This window comes from Pempheris klunzingeri, chromosome 2 (genome assembly GCF_042242105.1).
Source record: "Pempheris klunzingeri isolate RE-2024b chromosome 2, fPemKlu1.hap1, whole genome shotgun sequence".
Taxonomy (NCBI): Eukaryota; Metazoa; Chordata; class Actinopteri; order Acropomatiformes; family Pempheridae; genus Pempheris; species Pempheris klunzingeri.
In genome coordinates, this window is record NC_092013.1 from 14,183,534 (window position 1) to 14,200,897 (window position 17,364).

The 17,364-nt window shown below is 41.1% G+C and overlaps 3 protein-coding genes across 4 annotated transcripts; 1 reads left to right on the forward strand and 2 right to left on the reverse strand.

Annotated features, from left to right (window-relative positions):
* Positions 1-452: 452 nt before the first annotated feature.
* Positions 453-5,403, reverse strand: nprl2 (NPR2 like, GATOR1 complex subunit). Its single transcript, XM_070844693.1, has 11 exons — positions 5,004-5,403; positions 3,887-3,978; positions 3,596-3,764; positions 3,382-3,490; positions 2,696-2,832; positions 2,057-2,154; positions 1,811-1,847; positions 1,323-1,416; positions 1,124-1,241; positions 882-1,024; positions 453-788 (listed from the first exon to the last, which is right to left on the reverse strand). Exons 1-11 carry the CDS (start codon positions 5,082-5,084, stop codon positions 721-723), a joined length of 1,146 nt encoding a protein of 381 aa, XP_070700794.1. The 5' UTR covers positions 5,085-5,403; the 3' UTR covers positions 453-720.
* Positions 5,404-5,846: 443 nt separating this feature from the next.
* Positions 5,847-13,697, forward strand: hemk1 (HemK methyltransferase family member 1). Of its 2 annotated transcripts, none has more exons than XM_070843270.1 (11): positions 5,847-6,095; positions 6,926-7,099; positions 7,190-7,281; positions 7,393-7,486; positions 7,581-7,718; positions 10,666-10,730; positions 10,876-10,925; positions 11,024-11,129; positions 12,097-12,192; positions 12,480-12,590; positions 12,835-13,697. In XM_070843270.1, the coding sequence occupies exons 1-11, from the start codon at positions 6,021-6,023 to the stop codon at positions 12,896-12,898; spliced, it is 1,065 nt and encodes a 354-aa protein (XP_070699371.1). In that variant the 5' UTR covers positions 5,847-6,020; the 3' UTR covers positions 12,899-13,697. The 2 variants fall into 2 exon arrangements, with proteins under 2 accessions (XP_070699371.1, XP_070699379.1); XM_070843278.1 differs by having other exon boundaries at positions 11,030-11,129.
* cisha (cytokine inducible SH2-containing protein a) lies at positions 13,632-16,252 on the reverse strand. The gene is made up of 3 exons (XM_070843291.1): positions 15,565-16,252; positions 14,811-14,974; positions 13,632-14,604 (listed from the first exon to the last, which is right to left on the reverse strand). Exons 1-3 carry the CDS (start codon positions 15,582-15,584, stop codon positions 14,108-14,110), a joined length of 681 nt encoding a protein of 226 aa, XP_070699392.1. The 5' UTR covers positions 15,585-16,252; the 3' UTR covers positions 13,632-14,107.
* Between the last annotated feature and the right edge of the window lie 1,112 nt (positions 16,253-17,364).

The following is a 17,364-nucleotide window of genomic DNA, read 5'->3' on the forward strand; positions in this document are numbered from 1 at the left end:
AAAGTCGAAGTACTGATGTATTTACGTGTAAGACCCATTTTACTGTTGTACGTTGACGTGATGGCGCATTTAATATACAGCTGGGAAGTTCAATCTGTAACAATGGATCATAATTTTTAAGCTCACCGTGTATTTTGTGCGTAAACTCTTGATTTGTAAAGTAACTAGTAACAAAAGCTGTCAAATACACAAGTGCAGTGAAATGAAGACAATGACATACACAAGTACAAGTACCTTCATGTATATAATATATAAAAATTAATGTTCGACAGTCTGTTATTGCAGTTTAAAAGTTAGTTAAATATTTTTTTCCAGTCGCATAATGTGAGATCTTCTGTATCTGCGTGTCGCAGTGCATCAATCTGAGGCAAATTACATCAAATGGCAAATTCTACATGTCTTTTGTTTTGTTTTTTTTGCATTATTTGCACTCTGATTTCAAACTATCACACTGTGGCACAATCTCTTTTATTAATCACAGATTTTCCTCTGTACAATATTTATAAATATCACCTTCCTCGCTTGATCTAAACAGAAGTGTATGCCAATTCTTAATGAAGAGAAGGTTATTATAAAAACACACACACAAACCTAGCATAAAAATTACAAAACACTACTTCACTTTTCTCTGTTATTCCTCTCACTGGAGGCATCTTTGGTTGAGGCATTTCTGTAACTTTCAGTCTGACGGCTGTTGCTCTGTTTTCAGTTCACGTCACATCACTTCCAGCACACAACGATATTGGGATCATTTTCCAAACGCTCATCCAGCTCCTGGTAACTGATCCCTGTAAAATGATGACACTGTAAACACACTTGTTTTCTACCGTTAGTCACGGTAACAGTTACACTAAACAACCAGAGAGAGCTTTAAAACCTGCCTGTTTTGCAGCAGATCTCATCATAACTATGACAGCCGGTATAGAGTCGTGGCAGCCTGCTCCTCTCATCGCGGATCACCTTCACCGGGTATTTCTGCAGCCGTCGGATGAGAGACTTCATCAGGCCGAACTGGATCAGCCTCCTGAAAGGCGACACATGACATGACACCCATGAGTAAATGTCCTGACTTTTTGGGAGTCGTGAAGTCTTTTCGGGAACCGACGAGGTGATTGATGCCGACCTCTCATCAACTCTTTGAAGCTGCTGCGCGTGACGTGAACAAAGGTCTCGGACTGTGGTTCCTGGACTCAGACCACAGTACAACTGGAACACATCTCTCAGGCTGGCTCGCTTCTGACCTGACAGACAGTAACACAAAGTAATGAATGTCACAAAAGAGAAGGCCAAAATAAAGCTCCACAATCATGACCCTTATTTACCCTGCTTGGTGACGTAGCTGAGGCACTCCTCCTGAATGGATTTGTCGTCTATGAGGCTCTGGACTTTCGGGGTGGTGCAATACACATTAGAGTACTGGATGGAGGCAAAAAGACACGAGACAATCACCAAACTAAATAGAACCTCAATTAGTTAGAGAGAATTAGGGCCACAATGTAGTAAAATAGTGATATCATGGGAAAAAAGTGGTAATATTTTTAGAATAAAGTCAGAATGTTTGGAAAATAAAGTAGTAAATGTATAAGAAAGAAAGTTATAATATTCCCAGAAAAAAAGTCATAGTATTTTGAGATTCTAATAATCTTAGTTGAAAGATGAAAGCAGCTTTGACGTGTCAAATAAAAGATGTAGATGACCTGAAAGTTACAGGTTTCACCAATAACCTTTCTCATAAAATTAAGATTTTATTACATAGGCACACAGTCACAGAGGAATTAGTCCAACGTGTTGTTTGAGTTTAGTTTTTTACCTGAAATATTGACACCAAGGTCACAACACCATAATACCTGTGAAGAAAAAGAAGAATTTGAGTGTCTCTCTTCGGTTTATTTTGGAAATTACAGTCTGACTGCGCTGAAATGCACCACACACAGGCTGGGTCATGAAGCACTGCGTTATTTGAAGAGAACAAATGATGCCAACGGGCATCAGCAGTGACAAACGGGATAGTGGCTTATCCTGATGTGTTGCCCTTTATTCACCGACATGTACTCACAGGAGATTCTGTACAGCAATGCGAACCAGATTCAGCTCTACGTCCGCTTCAGCAGAGATTTTCTGGATGTGCCTAAATCCATCAATATAGGGCAGGATCTGCGATAAACGATGCACAACAGAACATTATTGGCTTTTACTGAGCTACATTTGAACTTGCTGAGACCTATATACACGACTATGTAACAGAAAGCTGTAAATCTGTTCATTACTGCAGCAAAACCACATTATAGTACTGGCATCTCCTTCTCCACCATATATTGATGGATGTGATATTTCACTATCTGCGCAGCTGATAATCAAGCAACCTTTATTCATATAGCTCCAATTCATAAACAAACCTTACTTCAAGACACTTAAGGGAGACCCAACGATTCAAGAATTGAGGATTTAAGAATCCCCACATGAGCAAGAACTAGACGACGTTGGTGAGAAACAACTCCCCTTTAACAGGAAGAAACCTCACACAGACCTCAGCTCAGAGGTGGGCGGCCTTTTGTCTGGGGTCGTGTTGGGTGAGAGAGAGAGAGAAGGGGGGAGAGATAACAGGCCTTTAATCACTAATCTACCTCCTCGTGCCTCTAAGAACTGTGGCACATGTCTTATCACCACGCCCCTTGATGTCGGCCACGGAGTCTACCTGTTGGGTGGTGAGGTCCCACTGAGATTTGATAAAATGGTCTTTGCACTGGGTGAAGACAGGCACATCGTACTCCTGGACAATCGGGGGGTCCTTTCGCAGCTGGATCAGCTTTAGGTGGATCGTGTTGGACTCGTCTAGAAAACGGACACAGATCAGAAAAATAAACAAGATACATTTTTTTATAAAAAACAGTTTTGTTGCCACTATATCAGAGTGTGGTGTCCAAGTGCCAAACCATGAACTTTAGTACTCATTACTTTTCCACATAGTCAAGACTGTGGTTTTCCCCTTAAAAGTCAAAGTCAAAAATAAATGAATGCCCTGGTTAATTATTGTGTTTGAAGGGGATCAATATAATTAGAAATGTTTTTAAGCGATGACTTTCATTCCTCGCCTGTTCAAATACATCTGAAAATAGTAAGCAAACTTTATCCACCCATCTTCAGCCCATCATCATTCACGTTAATCCAGCATGTGTGTTTTTTCCTCTCTTTGCAGCACACACTTTACACAACAGCTTCCAGAGTGGTGCTGCTGTGTCTCAGGGCCTTATTTGTCTGTCATGAAGCCAAAGTATAACCGAACTTGAATTGGTCGTCTTTTGGTGCAACGAGTTGTACTAACACACTTCTACAGTCTCACTAAATCAGGGCGCAAAACTGGAATATAATATAATATAATACCTATGGGTAAGGTGCAGGCTCCTGTGGCATTAAGTTCTTCCAACAAGGTCGACATGATGGGTAAAAGTTTCTGTTTGCTCTCCTCATTGGATATAAAACCGCTCTCCAGCTGCAACACAAGGCAAACACATCTAAAACCATCTGTGACATGTCTGTACAAATATCAAAGTAATCACATGCGACGAGAGCAGAAGTGAAATGCGTCATCCACTACCTCCAGTGTTGTGAGGTACCCAGACAGCTTCTTCACAATCGGCTCCAGGGCACACGTGTTTGTCTGGGCGTCGCAAACAAGCCCGAGGTTAAACAGCAGGGCATTTCGTCTGTACTTTTTATGTTCGATGCACACTGGACAGCCGATTAATTTCTTTCCCATGGCAGTGCTAAAAGATGTATAGAGCACAGTTTGATACTGAAAAAGAGCAACATACCAGCCCCTCATAAACGTGAATGAAAATCAATGAATTATAGCAAAGAGACAGAAGAGGAGTGTTGGATTACATACACTGTTATTAATTTGTTTTGTAGTTCTGGCTTGGTGATAATATAAACCTGAACTGTGTCAAAGAGCTCCCGTGAAATGTATTCCTCTGGGACCTGTCAGGGGAGGACATAGGGGACACTGAATGACAAAATGCATTCTATAAGATACACTAAGAAGATTATGTACTTCTCACTTCCAAGGTCAATGTATGTAAAGGAATTAAATACCTGTTTACCATTAATAAGATCAATTACTATAATGATAATACCATTATACACACAGTCACACACAAGGATGCAGACACTATCCAGGGCAATACCTGCCACTGCTCAGGTTTTTTTTACGGTTACAACACGTTTTCATCTAATCTGATAAACTGAAACACTTTTGGCAGTGAATTCATGCAGCACCTGAGGACATTTCAGTCACTATGCATCATCTCAAGCATGCGCCTTTATGTAGAAAATTAAACTCCACCTCAGCTTGATCAGGGGTCAGAAAACACAATAAAATTTCAGAAAGCACGACAACATTTGAGAAAACATGCTGACATTTGGGACGTTTGTTTGTGACTGGACAGAGCCCGGTCCTCTGTGACAGTTGTGTCATTTCCTGTTTCCTGTGTGCTGCTGTCTGCAGTGTCCTTTCATGGACTTTAAACTGAGTTTGAGAGGATGGAAGAGATTTGTCCAAACACAAACAAGGAGTGCTGTCCCACTTTTTCCATAATCTGACCTGTCATTGTTTTGCTTTTTTAAAGAAATGTTGTTGTGTTTTGACTGGGCCACTGTTAACACAACTGAGATTAACCTCATTCCCAGTACTTGACCTCCTACACTTGACAGAAACTCTGGAAAGACTCACTAATTCTGATACTGTTTCGTAAACCTTTTCCACATACTTGACCTTGTAAAATGAAAAACATAGCTTATAATTACACTTCAATGTCCTTGTGCTTTAAGTTTCTGAAGCCAAATCATAAAAGTACATGAACTTAAATATCATAATAATTACGCCATGCTGGTAGTGACTGTGGCAATTAATGAGAAATATGTGATCATTTTATCATCACTTCCCTTGTTCAATCAGTGGAGCTGTGATGCTAAACCAACACCACATTTAGTATTTGCCCACTTACCTGATATGTTATCTTTGGACCCAGGGTGGGATGAAACTCACTAAAAAATATACACTCTATTCGATTGGCCATGCCAATCATATACCTTCCTGTCAGGGCAACCTTACCCCAGGGGATTTAGTTTACCAAACTTTAACCAAACCGGCTCAGTAACAGCAGACAGTCTCCTCTGTGTGCCTGCATCTACTGCTATTTAGCAGCTGGAGCTAGCTGCTAGCTCCCAGTTTTATCGTTGGAAGACGAGCCGGTGACCTCCTGTGAAATACATCTAGCAGGTCAGACGTCTGGACAAGGTCCGAACAAATGTGTTACCACTGTCCTTTGAAGGAAAAAAGCTGTAAACCTGATGGCAAACTATCCAACAACTCTCCAATAGTCGACACATTCATCCAAACCAGACTGGGAACAACAATATCGATGCCTTCAAGGGCTGCCCGTAAATTACTGAGCATAACAGCAGACGTTGTAAATAGTGGAAAATGTGTCTTTTTTGTTTATTAAAACTAACAATAAGACAATGCCTGTTGTAAAGTATTTTTACATTTTACATCTTTTTCGATCTGCTGTTGCATTATTTTATAGAAATAGCGTATTTCAGATTTTCAGTTTGAGGTTGATACATTAGCTAGCAGCTGTGTACATCAATTTTACCATCAAATGTTCACACGACTTACATTACCTCGTAGAAAGAAAACACAAAACGTTGGTATTTTGGTGATAATCTGCACTTTGCTGTGGTTTTTGGGTGCTTCATGCTCGGAACTTCATATATTCGACAGTTACTAAAGGCAACACGGCTCACCAGCGTCAGTGCTGCGCAAAAAGCGGCGCATACGGAGACGTTTTGCGTCAGGTCAACAGCCAGAGAGGTTTTCTGCGCCATGTGGAGGAAATACTATTAACAGTGTCCTATAGCACACAGTCCGACTACAGAAAATTATGTTTAATGTCCGCATAGGACGATAGATGTGACCAAGAAAGTGTGTCAGTATGCGGCGAGTATACAGCTGATGGTGCATGCACGGGGGTCTGTTTATATTGATCATGTGGAGAAGATCTTTGAGTGCAGGCTACAGATGCTTTGGACCCAAGGTAACTAACTAACTAACTCACTCACTCACTCATTTTTTACATTTACATTTGAGTGGGTTTCAGAGTGGCCTATTTTGCAAGTTGTGTTACTGGATCAACTGGATCAAATCTGGGTAACTAATCACACTGACATACCCAGCAGTAGACCTCATCACCAGGGTAAAAATATAAAGGGGAAATAGGCACGCATGTATGAGTCATAGTGGAATACAAGCTTATTAATGCAAAATGCAGTGAGGTAGTGCTTAATTTAAAACATGATTTCAACATTTAAGAGAACAAATTGCTGAAGAAAGACTGATTCATTGTCCCCATGTTAATGTCAAAGAGGTCAAGGCTCTCTGTGTATCCAAAAATACACCATCAGAAGTGCAACTAAGACTTTGATTAATCTATAAATCCTATTTTATTAATAGATTATAGATTATTTATTACAATTTTACTCATGTCAAGAGAAACAGGAGATACTAACATTTAAGAAGCTCTGAGCAACAAATATTTAATAGGCTGGACAAAAAAAGTACTTAAAATACGTTGTCAGTGACAGAAAGGCCATTTACATACAGACAGGTCATTAGAAGCACCTCTCAATATTATGCAGCCTTGTGCTGGATTGTGTAGGTGTACCTAAATGCATGGACCTTGAGTGTCAGTCAGTGTGTCTGAGGTTTGATCTGAAATTTAGTTTTCATATTTGACTCCTCAGTGTCTCGTACATGGTGATGGAGGTTCCCTCAAATGAACAAGTGCTTGTTAGCACATAGTTGGAATGCACAATGGTTGTAGGTTTGGATTGATTTAGAAACTCTCTCAAATTAAAATGCTTTTAGGGATTTTGGGGCTCCCATGCAGTGCGCAGATGCAGCGCCCCGGCCTTACCTGCGGGCAGGATCACAGCACTTCAGGCGGTGGACTTATGGAAGACACACTTCTGGGAGAGTGGTGTGACGGAGCCTGACCACTCTAGCCACTACATCATGGCTCATCTGCTCGGGGGTAAAACTGTAAGTTGAAATTTGCTGAGCTCATCGCCGGATGTAATTTCTGTCCTTCATATTCGACAGCGTCACTTCCTTTCGTATTTATTCATCCAGATTGAAAGCCTTGAGCAGGCAAAGTTGACAGAGCTCCTCAGCCGAGAAAAGACAGAGCAGATGTGGAAGCTCTGCACTCGACGCCTATCCAGGTATAAAGTTTATCTATACACTACCCTACATGTACATATGTATTCATATGTGTGGGGCTTTTTTTTTTAATATACTGAGAATACTCATAAATATTTCTGTGTCTGGTGTAGAATGCCTGTGCAGTATGTAATTGAAGAGTGGGACTTCAGAGGTCTGACGCTGAAGATGAGACCTCCTGTGTTCATACCAAGACCTGAAACTGAGGTTGGACAGGGGGAACACGGGCCACGCATATGCACAATGTAAAGTGATCAGTGGCACATAACCAGAGCAGTGATTCCTCTGTGTGTTGGTGCAGGAGTTGGTTGAACTCGTGCTCACTGATCTGGAGATGAAGCCGGGGACTGGAGTGGGTGCAGATGCCCAGCAGACATGTATGGAAGTGGGATGTGGCTCTGGTGCCATTTCTCTTAGTCTGCTGAAGAGTCTTCCTGAGGTGTGATTTGTGCTTGGTGAAGGAATCTGATTTTTAGCTACTTTCCATCCATTTGGTTCAGACTAAAACATCTCAACAGCTATTAGATGGATTACCATGTAATTTGTTGCAGACGTTCGTCGCCACCACTGGATGTATCCTACTGACATTTTATGTGGTACCACCAGCAGTGGGTTTCACATATTCAGTGAAATATCTCAACATCATAGGGATGGATTGACACCAAAGTTTGCACAGACGTTCATGGTCCCCAGATGACGTATCCTAATGAGTTTGGTGTTCCTGTCTTTTCTTCTAGTGCCACCATGAGCTTCAAATGTGTGGTTTTGGGTGAAGTCCCTCAACAACTATTGGATGGACTGTCATGAAATTTGGTGCGGACATTCATGTCCCCCTCAGGATAAATTAGCTTTTCATGTAGCACCAAATACCTCCAATACTAAGGACTTTCCCAACAGCCTCAGCTGCACTTTGTGCTTAGTTTATAATTAGCAAATATTAGCAAGCTAACGAGCTGAAGTAAAATGTTGAACATTGTAAATGTGACACCTGCTCATAATAAGCATGTTAACATAGTCGTTGTGAGCATTTTGAATGGCTGACATTAAATGAGAACTCCACCACTTCTATAACATTGTTGAGAGGGTTTCTCTCTTAGTCCATTGATTGGCAGGTTGGGAGTAGGGCTGCAACTAACCATTATTTTAATTGCTAATTAATCTGTCTAGTATTTCCAAATTAATCAATCAGTTGTTTGGTCTATAAAATGTCAGCAAATGGTGAAAATGACAATCAGTGTTTCCTAAAGCCCAAGATGAAGTCAAACCCAAAGATATTCAGGAAGAAACCAAAAATTATTATTCAATATATACATTCAATATATATATATTATACACATTCAAGAAGCCAGAATCAGAGATTTTTTACTTCTTAAAAAATTACTCAAACTGATTGATCGATTACTCAAAATAGTTGACTATTCATATTCACAACATATGTTCTTCTGGTCTTGTTCTTATTCTTCCGCCGCATTTTTGTCATCGCTACTACTCCCAAACCGCTCAAGGTAGAAACTTCATTCCAACTGGAAAACATGCAGCTCAATCGGGAATCGATCGGAATCACTTTTCACATCTCTGACATTTACAGTTTCCATAATATTCAATATTAACTCAATTTTTCAAATTTTCCCCATAGGAATTTCCCCATAGGAATGAATGGAGGAAAGTTTCACAAGGTGAAATTTCTTCACCCGACTTCTAGCCCTCACAGCTCCTTCATGCTTTTAGCTAGAAACTCCATTCAAGTTGTAAAACGTTCATCATCTCTCCCTCTTTCAGCACATACCTCTACCTCCTTTGTGCCATTCACCACTTCATCACAGTCGTCTTTTAAAAAAAAAAAGTTTCTCCCTCCTTTTTCTCATTTTACATGAGTGTGTATGTGGCCGCGCTAGAGCGGTGACGTCATCGCTAGAGCGTGGAGGAGCGGAAAAATCACATGAAGCTTTTGTCTTTAACTCGCTGCTTTGGCCGAACCGTTTCACCCACAGTCACAGTTTATGACTCAAAATGTAGCTTAAGTCTTTGGACACGCAGTCACGTGGCTCACAACACACAGAAACGCACGCAGCGCGTCCCACGAGCCTCGGAGGGACAGGAGCGCCAACCGAACGGCTCATTGACTGCCATGTTAAAATGACAGAGGAGGGAGGGAGAGAGAAACACTTCTCTTACCTGCTAGCAAGCGCTCATTTCACCAGATAGAGACCTTCGCTTACATCTACGTGTTCAGGAGACTCTCTTATGTCCACTGGTCTGCACTTTATGGCTGTGACATGGACTGTTTTTAGTAAAACCTGCATTTTCAGAGCTGTGTGAATCTCTGTAAGAGGAGCTCAGCTGACTGTCGAAGCTCCGACAAGGGGCGTTCAGGGACAGTCGGATTTTCCAGCTTTCTCGGTAAAAGTGTCTCCTCACTGTGTGCTCAGTTTTTAAACAGATAAACACAAACTGTGTGTGTTTTAGACTGTTAATTAAGTAATTACTGACGTGATAACTGATATGGAAATCACACATTCAGAACATAGAGCTGTGTAGATACTAGATATAAAGTAAAACCTGCATTTTCAGAGGTGTGTCATCTCAATGAAAACAGTACCATCAGTAAGGGAGCACGAGCTGAGCAGCAGCATATTACTGACGTTTGAGCCACCAGGTGGCAGCAGAGCTGCGTGAAAGGAGCAGCACAACATTAGAGCAGCATCTCAGCGTGACAGTGGCGGAGCAGCATGGTGGCGGCAGCAGACAGCATTCACACTGCAATTTCTTCAGAAATTGCACTTTCTAGTTAACTGCAGCTCTTGTTGAGAAGGAATTTATTGCAGTTATATAATCAAGTAAAAAACCAAATACTAGCCTCAGTTTCAACAATGTGAATTGTTTGTGAGTGGCCCATCATCCATGTAAGTTCAGTCCACTGGGGGTATTTTTGGCTGCTGGGTTGACTAATTACACAATTTTCAGATACCAATGTGTGTTCTGATAACAGTTGATGGCCGTTTGTCAATGTTGATGTTTTAAAGTTTTTGATGATTTAGTGTTGAATAGAAGTTAATTAATTAAGTCAGTTGATAATGAAAAAAATCATTAGTTGCAGCTCTAGAATAGATGCATATGGGTAGATGAAAAGGCTTCGTGATAGGATATATCAGTGTTGGCTGCTCATTGCAAAGCACAGTCCGTACTGTCCTCTCACTGCTGACCTAAACATACCTTCCCCTATCCCATCGTCATGTCTGCTTATGTTTCTGCCGTTAAGAGATTGTAAAGTTGTAAATGTGCCTTGACTTCCTCATGTAGACAAATACAGGAATACGGGCACATCAAGTTTTTCCCTGAGGTCTCTGAACAGCTTTTAATTGCCGTGTTTGTTTCTCTTTCACCAGCTTATAGCCGTGGCAGTGGATCAAAGCCAGGATGCTGTGGATTTAACAGCAGAGAATGCGTTATGGTAATTGTAGCATAGCACATGAAAACAAGTCATGAATGTCATCATTGATTTCATTTTATCCTGCTCATGGACTTTCGGTTAATGTTTTATGAATTGAGGTGTGCTGAGTAATGCATAAAGTCTAATAAAGACTTATTGTGTGCAGGTTGGGGCTTCAGGACAGGTTACAGGTTTATCATCTAGATGTTATGAAAGGTAAGTGAAAACAGTGCAGTTGTTAAACAACACACCTGAAAACACTGTGGATAATAAAAAAAAAAAAAAAAAAAAGAAATTAATTTGTGTTTTGTCAGATGCAGAAAAGTTGCTGAGCCTCTGCAGCCCAGTTTCGACTTTGGTCAGTAACCCTCCGTACCTGTTCTCAGACGACATGTTGTTACTGGAACCTGAAGTTATCAGGTGACTGATACACATTCAGCCTCTCTCAATTTACTTTTTATTCAGCCTCCCCGTAGTTAGCATTTATAAGCAGTATAAACACTTAATAATTGATTACAGTATAGACAGTTAATAGGTATGATATTGCACAGTTAATAAATTCTTCATAGCACACTGTAAGGATTTGTTCATTTGTATAATATTATATCATTATCTAATTATAACAACTATGTTTTATACCGTGCTATCAATCATTCATTAGATGTATGTACACCAGTTATGGATACTTCATAGCATGTGTAATTGTTGACAAATCCACTAATAAGCATTAATAAACCGCAGTCTTGTTTAGTATACTGTCATGTTGGATAATATATTGAAGTACCAAAATGTCAGTTAATCAATTTTCAAATATTTCAATTACAGGCAACGGCAACAAGCAGAAAATACATTTAGCTCTAGTCAAAGCTGTTGCTATCTTATTAGTTAGCTTTAGCTAAATGGATCTCTTGCTTTAACGTTATCTGTGTGTAGCTGACCATTTGGTTTTTAGCTGAGATTTTATAATAACTGCAAATTTTACATAACACAATTTTCTGACATAAATACATTTTCAAGTCAGATTCTGTTCACTCAAAAAATTTTCACTTTCTGTAATTACTACGTTTTGGCTTTGTAGATAGTTCAGTGTGTTATAATGTGGGTAATAAACCATTTAATTAACTGCGTATATACTGTTTATAAATGCAGGGGCTTAAAATAAGGTCATATAAATAATTGTATGATTCTTGACAAAAAATTAAATTTAATGTAATAATTTGAATAATTTACTTTCAGAGTAGCTGAAAGATCAAACCCTTGATAATGTAACAAATCTATAAAATGAGTGGGCATCAGAGCTTTAGGTGTCCTTTATAAAAAATATTTTTTTGTAAATATGTGACATCAAATGTATGTAGGTGATATAATATGGATACTGTTTGGCCAGGTTTGAAGACCACGCTGCTTTAGATGGAGGTAAAGATGGCCTAAAAGTGATCAAACAGATTTTGACTCTGGCTCCGCAGATTCTATCAAATAAAGGGTAAGGAACTCCTCTGCTCGACATAAGCACACACACACACACACACACACACACACACACACCTGGGTTTAATTCTCAGCAGCGGCAGCGGCTTGTCACAGCATGTTCTGAAAAACACATGTATCATGTTGCCTCATTAATGAGTTAAGCTTTTTAAAAGACTTCCAGTGAATACAGTTCCAGACATGTGCCACTGCTCTCACCTCAAAGTTACTTCCGATAATCCTGTCCTGTTGAGAATTAAATTTTAATGTATTTAATAGAGTTCTTTTTCCGGTGAATAACAGTCGTGTTTACTTGGAGGTGGATCCCAGACACCCTCCGCTCATTCGACGATGGGTAGAGGCAAATGTGGAAGAGCTGCATTATGTCGAGACACGGCACGACATCACCGGCAGGTCTGTCCGGAGAACCTCTCGGCCATCATGTCTGTCACCCGGGTGTCATTAAATCATTCTGGCATCATTTAACCTCCTGTGATTTCATGCTAAAGTTGTATTCATGTTGTGAATGAATGTGATGTATCCATCACTGTTTAAGTAAAAGGCCACATGGACAAAATCTTAACTTAATTACAAAATTAAGCTTACATTGCAAGTCCAAATTACAAGTCCATTACACTAATTTGTTTTTGTTTCCTAGGCCGCGATTCTGCATCCTTCAGAAAGGGAAGTCAAACAAGGACCACAAGCTGGATCTGGATTGAGAAACTGAGATCCTATTACGCTGGCTTTAGCCCAGGTCGCCACAGCCTCAGCTCCCCTACCCCCACTGAGCCGCCAAGCACACGCTCACACTGATTTGATCACTCAAAATTCACAATTTACAGAGGCTCAAATGATTTTTCACGTCACTGTTGCACTTTTAATCTGGTAACAGTTGTGATCACAACCTGCGCCACAATAAAAATGTGTGCTAGATGGCACAAAAGCAAGGCTCAAAGCTGAAGGTAATTACCGAGGCTTTTCTTAGAACCCTGCCTCTCAGAATCTCACCCTCCTCCCAGGAAGCATTCAGTAGTTCTGTGAATCCGCTGATGAACGGTCCTCCCCTTCGCTTGTCCGCTCGCTGACTCAGATGCAGGCTGTAAGCATTGTTGAGCAAAAACACACACAATGTGGCCTTTACTTCCTCACACAATCTGCTTGTGTCGCACACTTAAAAGCTCAAAGGCCACACAGTCTTTGTGTTTCAAAGGTGATTGAGGGCGAAAATATTTCGAAACGAGTGTCACAACAGCAGTGATCATGTGGTGGTTAATAATAACGATGATGACGATGACGACGACAGTATTTCTCTTTTTGCTTACTTTCGGCTCAGCACCTGCCCTCTTTGGTTTGGATGTGCGTGCATAGTCCTATCAGTATTTCTGTTTTTACCCTGTGAGTAACACCGGCATTTTAAGCAACACGAGAGAAAAGGATGTAAAGGACAGAAAGTTAGACTCCAAGTGGTTATTTTAATAGAAAAATGTACACATGTAAAAGGTAGAAAAAATGTCTTACTGAGAAAAATAAAATGTCTTAAAAGATGTCTAATGGAATCAGTGTACTTCTTGGGAACAGAATGTACATCCAGAACTGATGAGGGCAAAATGGATATGGACAGTTTCCACATTCATTATAAAATGTTTGTAGATTACAGTACTGAGGGTAGCTCACAAGTTGTCTTTTCTCCAGGGTACTTCATCACCTAGTCCTTGACAAACTAAGTCTGAAACCAGGCACGTCAGTATAAACTGAATTTGTACATATTTCGTCAGCAAAAACGTGACCTTGTGTCCAGTATTTTCGTGACTGGCCTCCAACTGCTGGAGCAGCAATGTCATTAACAGGCACAAAGTACCTGTTTGACAGTTTGTTTCTTTTCAGCCAGCTGAGTTTCAGCCAATAGAGTAATGGACTTGAGGGACCCCTCATACCTTGAAGGGATAGTCCTGTATGTAACGCAGCAGAGGCCTCGGGAGTGGTAGCTGGTCAGGGCAGTCAGAGTGTCTGTTAATGACGAGACGTGTGAGGTGCTGTAAGGACGGGAGACCCTGGGGCTTGTACACGGCCCGCTTCAGTTTTAACACCACAGACGACTCCTGTATTGTCTGCTGAGAGGGTTTCGTGAGAGCGTCCTCCTCCACCTTCCCCTCCTCTGCTTTTGTCTTTGGTCCCATGTAGTGCTGCACCAGGCTGGGCACGTTGGGGAAGGACGACAGGCTGGGCCGGGCCGGGGAGCTGGAGTCGAGCAAGAACTGGGCGCCGCTGTACTGGATCCGTATACTGGTGGGGCCGCGTGCGGTCCTGACCGAGAGGGTCAGCATGTACAGAGGGTGGCTGCTGTCCCGTACCAAGAAGGCTCCTTCAGATGCCTCTTGAAGTGCAGCGTGGGCTTGAGCCGCAGTTACAGCTCCCCAGTACCATCCTACACACACAGATTCCTGAATATTAGTCACTCTGAACACTGAGTACTTTTCAGTGTCCTTCATGTTGAGCTTCAGTTTGATCCTGATTTTAAGAGTTAACAGCCCACAGTTATGTAATTTAATGACACCTTTTACAACAGAAAATGAAATGTGCCAAACAGAGCCTGGAACAGTTCGAGAATGTGAAACACTTTTCATACTGTACCTGAATTTTCTAGATAGCAGAAGTTGCTGGCGATTGCCCGCAGGTCTTTTGTGGGGTCCCATAGCGGAGGGGTGCTTTGAAGGCAAGGGGTTGGAGGTACCGTTCCTGCCCGCATGCCCCGTGGGGCTTCAGTGGACGGAGCAACGGGCAGAGAGGCTCTAGGACTGGAAACAAGGTGGAAAATATGGTTTTACTTTTCCATGTTAACACAGGAATCCACATCATGTAATATTTACGGCTCCTTTTTTTAAAAAAATTGCTGGATAAGAACAAAAAGGACAAGGAAGAAGTAGAATAAAAGAATGACTAACTTTCCCGTTTGAACTTGAGAACAACAAAATGTAAATGTTTTGTCCAGTTAATTATATTAAAATCACATTTTTGCTTAATTCTCATTTTGTGGTGAATTTTGTGTGATGTGTTTTGTTGTTTGTCTCACTTTAAAATAACATGTGATTCTCAGTCAAGTTTTCCTGGCTAAATAAAAGCCAAAGAAAAAAAGCACTGTATAATTACTACTTTTAGTAAGTAAATAGTTTCTGATGAGGACCATTTCTAGTGTTTTCGATTAGTCTAACCACATACATTTGTGTATATCTCTGAGTGTAACAGGCCTTTGCATTTGGCATTGAGAATAAGTCAATGTATTATTTACAAACCTTACATATAACATATAACATTTACAAGTAGAATGAAATGTCCTCAACACGGTCAACAAAGGAGAACACGGAGAAACAAAGAAAAGTGAACTCACCCTGGTACACAAAGAATCATGCTATTTCTTGAATCCGCTGAGTGGCTTAAATCCAGTCAGGTTTTGCTCTTCATAAAATCAAGAACGAGCTTTGTTTAAAGAAGAAACACCTCCACGACCCTTACCATCGGTTTTAATAGGGAAGGAGAGAAAAACCCTAATAAACGCGTTATAAAAGAGGCGAAGAGCTCCGCGTACCCAAATAGGGTCTGGTCCTGTAGTTTATATAAGAACACAGGATGTAAAACATAGAGTAAAAAAAAAAAAGAAGCATTAAACATTTAATCCAAAACGTAAAACACTCAGTTAGCAGCGGTCTGGAGTGTGTTGTCACCAGAACGGGACCCAAATGTGTGAAGGACGGAGTGTAAAAGGCTTGGCTTTTACAATTTACCGTTTCCTAGAAGTCTATTCTGAGAACTCTGCACAGCACCGGCGGCTCTGACGTCACATCGGCCGCACCAACCGCCGTCGCTCGTTTCGCTTTGTGATGACAGACGGCTCGAACGGTCGGAGCGGGTTCTTTTTGTCGTTAGAGCGTTCTGTTTGAAACGGTCACTTCCCCGGGATGGCCGCGCCGAGTCCCGGTCTCCTCTTCCTCCTCTCGGCCGCCCGCCTTGTGGCTCATCTCACCCTCCGGGTCGCCCGGCAGCTCCTGTCTTCGCTGAACCGGCGCTCGCTCCCAGGAATCGCTCGGCAGCTTCTCCCTATCCGCTTTCCAGGAATAATCGCGGGGCTGACTCCGCCCCGCCGGGCGGCCCTGACACAGCCTTCATTCTGGGAATTCACCGCCTCAACATTAAAGATAATAGGAATGCGCACAGGCTGTTTCCAGTAATATAGATTTCCCTCAATCCTGGTGGAAAAACACGGCGAGAGGTTTTCTCAGAGACTCGGCGAAGTAATTACGCTCCATAAAAACAAGTTGTTATTGTGACAATAAACTAAAAAATGGGCTAACTCTACTGTCAGGCTACAAGTAATGGCCTTGTGCTCTAGGTTTGTTCCAATTTCTTAATATTGGATTATGGTAGATTTGTTAAAGCATGTGTTTCCAATAGTTTTGTCAATGGTTAAGATAGTGAATTTAAAATTATATTTCTCCTCATTTATCTCCCCTGACATTTATTTCCAGTCTATCCAGGAAATCCCAGCTTCCACACCGGCTCAATAAGTTTGACTTTATGTGACTAGAATCAGGCCAAATGAGGGTATAATACTGATGCTGGATTATCACCATATTATTATAAATCTGAGGAACATCTTGTTCTGGGCAAAATCCTAAATATTTATTCCAGCAATTGTCTGAGCCATCGCACCCACACACAGACACAGACAGTAGACTGGAAACAAAGCTACACATGAAACTATGCTGTATCATAATCACAGCCATATCCACGAGAGCCTGCTGATCCCGAATAGCTGAATCTCAATTTTTCCAAGAAATCCTGAAGCTTTTTTTCGAAGAAGTCTTGTGGACTTTATCTATCCCTGCTGGATGTGGTTGAACAAATACAGTTTTTTAACTCAGGGAGAAAAAAAATAACCCCACAATTATTGTTTCTTTTTTCATCATTTTTGTGACAATGTACTTTATCATTTATTCTGTAACCACATTATCTTTTCTGCTAAACCTGACCAGACTGGCACAACACACAGTCTATTTACAACAATCACATGTAGCACATTAAAACAGGACCAGACAGACTTGGGAGAATACATAGCCTTTCCTATTTAAAGAAAGCTCAGTGCTCATAAAGCATTTTTTTAATGTTCGTGTTTGTACTCCCGATTCAGTGG